The sequence below is a fragment of the Emys orbicularis genome, chromosome 2, assembly GCF_028017835.1.
Source record: "Emys orbicularis isolate rEmyOrb1 chromosome 2, rEmyOrb1.hap1, whole genome shotgun sequence".
Taxonomy (NCBI): Eukaryota; Metazoa; Chordata; order Testudines; family Emydidae; genus Emys; species Emys orbicularis.
The window spans coordinates 298,718,751-298,729,556 of record NC_088684.1 but is presented as its reverse complement, the minus strand read 5'-3'; the positions used below and the strand labels follow the sequence as shown (position 1 = coordinate 298,729,556).

The 10,806-nt window shown below is 47.7% G+C and overlaps 1 protein-coding gene across 1 annotated transcript; it reads left to right on the top strand.

Annotated features, from left to right (window-relative positions):
* The first annotated feature begins 379 nt into the window (after positions 1-379).
* Positions 380-9,078, top strand: LOC135873908 (uncharacterized). Its single transcript, XM_065398516.1, has 2 exons — positions 380-476; positions 5,348-9,078. The coding sequence occupies exons 1-2, from the start codon at positions 380-382 to the stop codon at positions 9,076-9,078; spliced, it is 3,828 nt and encodes a 1,275-aa protein (XP_065254588.1).
* Positions 9,079-10,806: the final 1,728 nt, after the last annotated feature.

The following is a 10,806-nucleotide window of genomic DNA, read 5'->3' as shown; positions in this document are numbered from 1 at the left end:
AATTGACACAGATCCATGCTCACAATCTCACACTTCCAGTGTGATGAACCAAACTCACCTGGTCGGAGAGTATCAGAGGGGTAGCCGTGTTAGTCTGGATCTGTAAAAAGCAACAAAGAGTCCTGTGGCACCTTTAAGACTAACAGATGTATTGGAGCATAAGTTTTCATGGGTGGTATTCACCCACGAAAGCTTATGCTCCAATACATCTGTTAGTCTTAAAGGTGCCACAGGACTCTTTGTTGCTTTTTGGTTGGAGAGGTGTGAAGTCTGCAGCCAAGGAAAAGCATTTGAATCTGCTGCCCCCTGGAGGACTTCAGTGTAACACGAGTTATTTCTTGCAGGTGAGACACAGAGGAAAGTGTTTGGACATTAAACCATGGCCGGGTCAGCTGACACCATTGAGATGCCGGCTCTGGGCCGCCCGTTCCAGCTGGGGATGCTGTACGACTGCCGCAAAGACGCCCTCATCCCAGGTAATTCCCCAGCTGTAGCCCTGAATGCAGGAGTGAAAGAGGAAAGGGTCACAGTGCGAACTCCTTCATACCTGAGAATGAGCCAACTGGGCTGTGAGTGGCCTGGTTATGGTTATTATGGAAATGGCCCAGCACATTCCCCCAGGGTCCGGGCTGAAGTAACTGGATGGGGCAGGAGGTACGTGCGTTGGGCTGGTGACCTGCTGTCATTGGTTTGGGTCATACAGAACTAAAACATCTAGTGTGCCTGATTAAAAGAAACTATCCAGTGCCTAGTTGGGAAGGTTTATTTTCTCCGGATCTTTTCTCAGGGTAACTGCCCTCTCACATCCCCACCCACCAACCAAGAGACTCTAAATAGCCCCTCAGCCTCATAAGAACATAAGAACGGCCATACTGGGTCAGACCAATGGTCCATCTAGCCCAGTATCCTGTCTTCCGACAGTGGCCAATGCCAGGTGCTCCAGAGGGAATGAACAGAACAGGTAATCATCCAGTGATCCCTCCCCTGTTGCCCATTCCCAGCTTCTGGCAGTCAGAGGTTTAGGGACACCCAGAGCCTGGGGTTGGATCCCTGACCATCTTGCCTAATAGCCATTGATGGACCTGTCCTCCAGGAACTTTTTAAATGCTTTTTTGCACCCAGTTATAACCTGTCTCAGGACGGACTCTTAACTGGCCACCCCCCGTCTATCTTGAGGCCACCCCAGCTCCAGCCACCCAACAGCTGCTCTGTGCACAAGGAGACTAATATTGGGAGATCACAAATGTCTCGGTGGCTCAGTTGAAGGGAATAAGAGTCTGATTCTTCTCACAGATTCACAGATATTAAGGCCAGAAGGAACCATCAGATCAGCCCTGTAAATCACAGGCCCTTAACTTTCACCCTGTTACCCCTGTACTGAGCCCAGGAACTTGTGTTTGACTAAAGTCAGCTTGAGTTAGACTCTGATGCCAGGCAGCCACCTTCTCCCTGACTCTTCTCCAGTCCCCCTGTCCCCTGAGGAGCTCTCCCACCCGACGTGCTCCACTGGAACCTCCAGCCGGGGCGCTGGCTCTGTCCTATGCCTGGCCATGTGCCGGCCTCCCCCCAGTTCCTCGCAGGCCGAGCCTTTAGCAGAGCTCCCTTTGGCACGACAGGCGTCACTAGTGCGGCTGAGCAAACATCCAGCATCTCCGCTCCCACGTGGAACTACAGTCACAGGCCCTGGGCGGCTCCCACTCCACATGGACCCAAGAGTTCAACTTGACACTTAGGACGATTCCCTAACTACTGAGTTTCAGCCACTGCACAGAGCCAGCACGGCAAGAGAGCAAACTCTTCTCTTAGTGCGCACACAACATGTGCTTTGCTCAGTGTCCCCACTGAAATGCATAACAAACATGTGCTGTACTTGCAAAGTATTTACATTAATAGAGCAGCGATGTAAAGTCCATGCAAAAGGAGGTTTCCCCGTTGCCAGGAATTAATTTCTGCTCATTGTGTTATTTCTGGCTTTCTGGCTAAGGTCACGTGAAGTGCTGTGGAGAGACAGTCGTGTCAAACTCTGTTTTCCATTTCATTGGTTTCAATCAGGAATAATTCTAGTGACTTCAGTTTGCACTGGGGTGAGCAAGAGCAGTAGCATAGTCAGGGTGAAGCTAACTTTCCATGACAGGCCTGTTTTTGTACCCCCTCACCCTCATCTAAGTACCACCGCCAACAGTTCAGCTAGAGAAGCCATTGGCCTTCCACGGAAACTTGTCTCTGTGGGCAGCGGTCCCTGTGCAGTGGAACTGCCTTGGTCCTTCTAACTTTCAGGCCTGGGATTTGGGCTTTAATGTGGTTGCTGAAGTCACTAGAAACTCATCAGAGGCCGTAAGGTGCATACAGCACAGCTACAGGCCTTAGCAAATCAGTAACATCCTTGTGTAGCAAGTGGGTCTGGGTGAACTAAGTGTGGGCCTGGTAACCAGGACCCCACGTTCTGTCCTACCCCAGCTATATCATTTTCCCTAGGCACTGACTCCGTGGGTGCTCCAGGGCTGGAGCACCCACAGAAAAAAATTAGTGGGTGCTTAGCACCCACCAGCAACCAGCTCCCCTCTTCCCTCCCAGCGCCTCCCATCCGCTGACGGCTCCGCCAATCAACTCGTCCCTCTCCCTCCCAGCAGCTCCCGCCTGCCGCAATCAGCTGTTCCACAGCATGCAGGAGGCGCTGGTGGGGAAGGGGAGGAGTGGGGATTGGGCACGCTTGGGGGAGGGATGGAAGGGGTGGGACAGGGCAGAGCAGGGGCAGGAAGAGGCAGGGTGTGGGTTGGGGCTTGGGAGAAGAGGTAGAGCAGGCAGAGCTGGGGCGGAGTGAGAGGGTTGAGCACCCCCAGGGCCCGGAGGAAACCGGAGCCTGTGTCACTACAAAAATACTTTGCACTATAGAAACGTTATTAAGACAGGTCTCAAACAGCCCTATGAATGCGTAAATGTCATCCCACCGCCACAGCCGGGCCAAGCGACTTTTAGACATTACGTGATTGATCCAAGGTCCCACCGAAAATCAGCGTCAGAACAGTAATGAGAATGGAGCGGGGAGGTGACAGAATGAGCCAGAAGCCAAGCGAGGCAGGTCAGGCAGAGACAGATTGAGCCAGGAGGAGACTGAGACGTGACCCAGAAGGGGAAAGGAAAGGAACCAGGAGCTGTGGGGGGGACACTGTCACGGGGCAGACTGGAGACAGGGCACAAGACAGGGACCAGGGTAGCAGAGGTCAGCCCTGGTGGGGGAGAGAGTGTTATGGCAGATAGCTTCCCACCAGGGGGCGCTACAGCAAGACAATGTACGGCAGGGGTAGGCAACCTATGGCACGCGTGCCGAAGGCGGCACGAGAGCTGATTTTCAGTGGCACTCACACTGCCTGGATCCTGGCCACCGGTCCGGGGGGCTCTGCATTTTAATTTAATTTTAAATGAAGCTTCTTAAACATTTTAAAAACCTTATTTACTTTACATACAACAATAGTTTAGTTATATATTATAGACTTATAGAAAGAGACCTTCTGAAAACGTTACAATGTATGACCGGCACACGAAACCTTAAATTAGAGTGAATAAATGAAGACTCAGCACAGCACTTCTGAAAGGTTGCCGACCCCTGATGTATGGGAACTTAGAGAACCCCACGGTCAGGAAGCGCTTGTGGGGAATCACAGTCAATGTGGAGGAAGGACAGAGCCTGAATGTTGCACTTCTTGGCTCTCTCCCGTTTTGTGTTTGATCACTGGACATACGTGGCTCCTCACAGCTGCCCGGACGCATGGCTCTTACCATGGCCGGGCTGCGACTCCAAGGCCCCGTCCCCCAGCCAGAGCCGAGTTGGTGTAAGAGCCACGTGGGCAGGTGTGGGGAGCCACGAACCCACCACCTGCCCTGGGTGGGGGGCCCCGTGGATCGGGGACACAGGCTGGGGGCTGCTCTCAGCCCCTCCACCCCGCAGGCAGGTAGAGGGTCTGCGGCTCCTGGCCTGCTCTGGCTTCCAGCTTGGCCGGCAGTGGGTCCTCAGGCGGAAGGGGCAGGGCAGGGATCCCTGCCCCACGACTTTTGGGGAGAAGACTCCACCGCCCAAGCACAGCAAATGGCTGCAAATCCCACTGGAAGACGTGTCTCTCTTTCCCCTCTAGTAGCTGGTCAGATTTGCAGAAGTGCTGAGTGCTCACTGCAACTCCCATTGACTTCAGTTACAGCTCTCAAACATATAAAGTGCTATAAAACTGCTAAAGGCTCTAAAAAAAAATCAGGCCCTGGGCTTCTCAATTTGGGCACCCAAATTAGTGGATGTTTTCGACAATTATGTCCTTACTCTCTGTGCCTTGGTTCCTCACCTGTAAAATAGGGATATTAACACCTCTCTGCCTCACCGGGGTGTTGTGAAGAGAAGTGTCTTAATGTTGTTGAAGCACTTAGATATTATGGTGATGGACACCCAGGAGGAAATTAACAATTCCGTATTCAGTGCAGGGTTTGAATGGTGCACAGTGAATAAGACCTGGGGCCACACATTTAATGAGAAGTATAAAAAGAAATATTGAATCAGAACCATTCCAGTGAGAACCATTCTAACCGTGCAGTGAATGAGGAGTTCTGTGGAATAGACACTATTTAATCATGTAATTAAAGACTGGGTCAGAATGCATAAACACAAGGTGTTTGAATTAAGGCTGCATGGAAACCTTAATTATGGCATTTCCTAACTTTTGGCTGTTGGACTTTGCAACCTTCCCTTTCCTAATGTAAAAGATTTGTTTAATTTAGGTGTATAGATATTGTACTGGAGAAGGAGCTAGTACAATCTGTTACATGCTTTGGGATCCACCTGGATAATAACTGCATGTACACGTAACAATCTCATTATCAGCTGCTGAAACTGCCCTAGGTGCAGCAGGCTACAGTAAAAATGTCATTTTAATCACAGCTTTGCAGAGTTATGGTTTGTGTGTTTATGTTAAACTTTTAAATGTAAAAAGCAACAAAGAATCCAGTGGCACCTTATAGACTAACAGACGTATTGGAGCATAAGCTTTCGTGGGTGAATGCCCACTTCATCAGGCCCACGAAAGCTTATGCTCCAATATGTCTGTTAGTCTGTAAGGTGCCACAGGACCCTCTGTTGCTTTTTACAGATCCAGACTAACACGGCTACCCCTCTGATACTTTTAAATGTATGTTAATCTATTTTTAGTCTCACACACAGACACAATGAGTGAAGCATGTGACCGGATCAGTCACTTTGTTCAGGCACAAGACACAGCTTATTTTTAGAAAATGTCTTGCAGTTACAGAACAGAAAGATTTCTTACCCTCTCTGCCATTTACCATGTGTCTGTCTGTACTATTCTAGGCATCACTTTATGGGACCTGGAGACACTTCGAAATGATGTAGATGCAAAACCACAATCCAAGACTGATTTTCAGATTATTGCATCTGACACCATTGAAGACAAGGCCTCTGCCCTCAATGTCACAGCATCACTGAAGGCCAGTTTCCTGTTTGGCCTGGTGAAAGTGAATGGATCCGCCGAATATTTAAGTGATACCAAGACATCAAAACATCAAGCCCGTGTTTCTCTCCAGTACTCAACTACAACACAGTTTAAGCAACTGACTATGAGTCATATAGGTCGCCAGAATGTTTCTTACCCTGATGTGTTTGACCAAGGCACGGCCACCCATGCGGTCACTGCTGTGCTGTACGGGGCGCAGGCTTTTTTTGTCTTTGATCGGGAAGTTTCCTCATCTGAGAACATACAAGAGATACAGGGAAACCTCCGGATTGCAATTAAAAAGATACCCCTGGTTTCCATAGAGGGGGAAGGAGCTCTCAAAATGGATGACACGGAAAAAGCACAAGCTGAAAAATTTAGTTGTAAGTTTTATGGTGATTTTGCTCTTGAGAACAATCCAGTTACTTACCAAGATGCCATGAAAACATACTCCACCCTCCCCAAGCTGCTGGGTGACAGCGGGGAGAAGGCCGTACCGGTGAGAGTCTGGCTGTACCCGCTGACCAAGCTGGATTCCAGAGCTGCTCAGCTGGTGCGTGAGATCAGCACAGAACTGATCTTTGATATTCAAACCTCCCTGGAGCAACTGACAGAATTAGACATGCGATGTAATGACGCATTGAAGAATCCAATTGCCTCAACCTTCCCCGAAATCAAGAGGAAAATCCAGCAATTCAAAGATCTGTGTAAGCAACACAGACAGACTTTCCAGAAACAGCTAGCAAGAATCCTACCCTCCATCCGTGGAGGTGGAAAAGAGGAAGTGGCCCTGGTGGACATTTTAACCTACAAAAACCAGTCACCGTTCAATACCCAGCAACTCAATGAATTTCTGGATAAAAAGGAACGAGAAATGAATTTCGTTAATTCCTATCTTTCTGCCCTAAAGGATGTGGAAGTAGTGTCCTCCCAGAATAAATTGGATGAAATAGTACTTGACCCTATGAATGACTTTGTCATCGCCTTTATGTTCACTTCATTACATGAAGAGGAACCATATTTATCAGATTTAATACTTTGGCTTCAGACCCAGTTTATGAAGAATACCCAAGATCCTGCATCAGCCAGTTCTGTCAGTGAGAAATCCAAACTGTGGTTTGAGGACAAAGAGAGAAACCAAAAAGCCCGAAAATCTGCAAAATCCATTTCAGAATTTGCCTGTGTCAATAAATCTAATGGGAAAACTCGATTCATTGTGGCCTCTGTCCCAGATGAGGACAATCCTGGAGCTTCAATTTACCTCTATGAAAATGGAGACCTGGTCAGCACTAACTATGAACCTCCATCGAAACCTCTTTCTCTCCTGATAGATGGAGTCAGACATGACCATGTGCAGCTCACGTTTAAACCAGCAGCCTTTGGGAGAAAGGAGATATCTTGCTATCAGGTGGAGTACAGAATTCTAGGGCAGGAGAACTGGATGGCTGTGGATAGAAATGATAAACAAGAGACCTTCACAGTAACGGGGCTACATCCAAACACCCAGTACCAGTTCCGATACGCTGCAGTGAGCAAACCAGGGCTCAGCGAGAGCAGCGACGTGAGTGATCCTGTGAAGATGCTTCCTACCAGCCCTCCTGGAAAGCCAGAAAAAGCTACTGTAGAATCATCAGCCATCGCCCTCACCTGGGAGACTCCAAGTGTCATTGGAGATGGAGTCAGTATAAGGGAGTATAAGGTGGAATATAAAGAGGAGGCAGGAGATACAAGTCAGGAGGGGAAAGACAAATGGCTGGAACGAAGGACAGAAAAGAGAACCGAGTTCTATAGTGTTGATGGTCTGTGTCCTGAGACGTCCTACAGATTCCGGGTGTCGGCTGTGTGTGCAGACGGGACTGTGAGTCACCCAAGTGAGGAGGTATCAATTTCCACATCAGGAGAAGAATTAAGGACACTAGCTCAAGATTTCTTCCAGAAGAGCACTCTGATAGAAAAAGGGCAGCCCTCAGTTTATGCCCTTCCAATAGAGAAGGCGGTGTTCGATTCTAACGCAACACATCCAAAGTATAGACTGGGGAAAGAGAACCTACAGATCCCTAACAAAGTCATTATGGTGCTGGGAGCAACTGGGTCAGGAAAAACTACACTCATCAATGGGATGATCAACTATATCCTGGGTGTGCAGTGGAAAGATGAATTCCGATTCAAACTAATCCATGAGACTACAAACAGAAGCCAAGCTGAGAGCCAGACATCTGAAGTGACAGCCTATGAAGTTAATCACAAAAAGGGTTTCAAAGTCCCCTACTCCCTGACTATCATAGACACCCCGGGATTTGGCGACACCAGAGGGATAGAGCAAGACAAAGCGATAACAAGGCAGATTCGAGAGTTTTTCTCCACCCGACGGGCCATTGATCACATAGACGCCGTCTGTGTCGTAGTTCAGGCCTCACTAGCTCGTTTGACACATGCCCAGAAGTACGTGTTTGACTCAGTGCTCTCTATCTTTGGGAAGGATATAAAAGACAATATACAAATCCTGATCACCTTCGCAGATGGACAGACACCCCCTGTTCTAGAGGCCATTAAAACAGCTGATGTCCCTTGTGCTAGAGATGCTAAGGGCAACCCTATTCATTTCAAATTCAATAACTCCACGCTCTTTGCCTGTAATGCTGGAGCTGACGAGGGCAGTTTTAATTTTGATGAAATGTTCTGGAAAATGGGAGCCATGAGCATGAAGACATTTTTTGAATCCTTAGTTAAATTAGAAACCAGAAGTTTAACTTTAACGCAGGAAGTTCTCAGAGAGCGGAAGGAGCTGGAGACGGCCGTGGAAGGGCTGCAGCCACAAATCAAAGCCGGTCTGGTGAAGCTAGAAGAACTGAGAAAGACACAGGAAGCTCTGGAACAGCATAAGGGTGATATGGAGGCCAATAAAGACTTTGAGTATGAGGTAGAGAAAACAGTGCCAGTGCAGGAGGACATCTCTGGTATGGGTGTCTATATAACAAACTGCCAGCAGTGTCACTATACATGTCACTATCCCTGTGGAATCCCTAATGATGATGGTAAGCGTGGGTGTACAGCTATAGATGGGAATACAGGATATTGCACAGTTTGCCCTGGTAAATGTTTCTGGAACGTTCATTTCAATCAAAAGTACAGCTGGGGATATAAGGTAGTAAAAGAGAAACAGACCTATGCACAACTGAAAGAAAAGTATGAGAAGGCATCTGGTGAGGTGTTATCGACAAAGAGTGTGGTTGAGAAGCTGTCTCAGGAATACGCTGCAGTGGAAGAGATATTAATGGAGCTTATTGATAAATCATCTCGCAGCCTCCAGCGTCTGCAAGCAATTGCTTTGAAACCCAACCCGCTGTCCACTCCGGAATACATTGACCTGCTGATCATGTCGGAACAACAGGAACTAAAGCCCGGGTACCAAGAAAGAATAAAATCACTGAGGGAAGTGAGGGAAGTAGCTGAGATAATAAGAAAGATTGCCAATAAGGAGGCTCTGCTGCCAGGAGAAAAGGATATGTACAAGAAGCGTAAAGAAAAACAGTCTGCCTTCAAAAATATGAAAGGAAAACTGGATATTTTTATAGGCTGGTTTAAATGAAAATTGACTGCAGTTTACCCATGAAAATGAAATCGTCAGTTTAACCAAATCATGTAGCTTAGCCGTGATTCAGGACTGGTGTCTCTTGTCTTTTTTATAACATTTTCTTTTAAGATTCAATAAGCCTGATTCTCCTCTAACTTACACCAGTTTTATTGCTCTATTCAGTTTACACCAGTGTAACTAACTGAGGAATCTGGCCCCTTGAATCGGAGGGGAAAACATTTTAAACTATTTTTTTTTTATTTTTATAACTCCTTAAGAGGAAATTACTTCACTATCTAATGTTCACATGAACATTTCTCAGATCAGGGTTAGAAACCTATGTTCTGTTTATACAAGTGCTCTCTCTGTCACTGCTTATATTTATACCTGGGGGAATTCTGTGCCAAAAAATTAAAAATTCTGCACCATAAAATTAAAAATTCTGTGCACAGTATTTTAAAATTCTGCAAAATGCTGCATATTTTATTTGTCTAAATAACACAAATATAATCACGCCAGTTTCAATTATTTTGGCAATTTATTTCAAAACACCTGTCAGTAACTATGTCTGTAACAATAAAGACAACAAAAAAGATTCAGGAAATGTTTTTTGACAGATTCTTTACTAGGCATATTAATACAGAACTTTGAATAAAAATTCATTTAAACCACAATACAGAACTGTATTTCCTGCACCCCACAGAAGCAGAGCAAAGGCTGGGGGGAGTCAGGGGTACCGGAGGAGCTGAGGGAGAGGGAAGGAGTCTGGGAGTGAACCTGGAGGGTTGTTGGGTGTGGATGTGAGAAGTATGGAACCGTTTCTTTTGGGGGGGGACTGTGAGGGAGTTGGGGAGCCTCCCTGATGAAGACCCTGACTGACCCCGAGTGTCTCCCATTCAATCAGGCAAGTCTGCCCCCATCCCCATGTGTCCCTGCACCCCTCTCCCACCTGTGTCCCCGTCCCCCCCATCTCCATGCACCTCCCTCCCCATATGTCATTTCATCCCCATCAGCCACACCCCCAACCCCATGTGGCCCTGCACCCCCACTCCCATTCAAACCTGCCCCAGTCTGTCTCCCCCACTAGCCCTTCTGAACCCCAGTCTATGTGACTCCCACAGCAGCCTTGTGTACTCCACTTCATCTGTTCCCCCCCACCCCGCCATCCCATTCCTCCTCGCCTGGCTGCATGCACTGTGAGGAATGCAGCCTCTGCACCCCCCCCCCACCCCCCACTGGCTGCTGACTGCTGTGGCTGGCTGAGTCGGCCACCCTCTGCCTGGCACCACAACAGCCTCTGGTGGGCGAAAGGCCTAACTGCAGCGCTTCTCCAGAAGAATGTATTTTCTGCAGAGAAAAAAAAATCTACAGGGGACATGAATTCTGTGCTTGCACAGTGGGGCGGAATTCCCCCAGAAGTACATATTGGAGCTACACCATTGTAAGTGCAACAGTGAGACATTTCCTCAAAAATGCTAGCACGGACGTTTTTTTTTAAACTACCAGAGCTCTCTGAGTGTTGGTGGTTTGTGTGAGTTGTAAACAAGATGACAAGAAATAAGTAATCGCAGTCAAAAGGAATGTCACACTGAACCCAAGACTTCTCCGACTGGTTTTTGAATGTTATAATTCCTGACGTCTGATTTGTGTCCATTTATTCTTTTGTGTAGAGACTGTCCAGCCTGGCCAATGTACATTGCAGAGGGGCATTGCTGGCCCTGCCATGTACATTGGCCAAACCGC

Bases quoted from the DNA above. Each gene is read 5' to 3' on its own strand.
- LOC135873908 (XM_065398516.1), top strand. From the start codon at position 380: ATGGCCGGGTCAGCTGACACCATTGAGATGCCGGCTCTGGGCCGCCCG. The intron at 477-5,347 runs GTAATTCCCCAG...GTACTATTCTAG, and splicing joins CAAAGACGCCCTCATCCCAG to GCATCACTTTATGGGACCTG.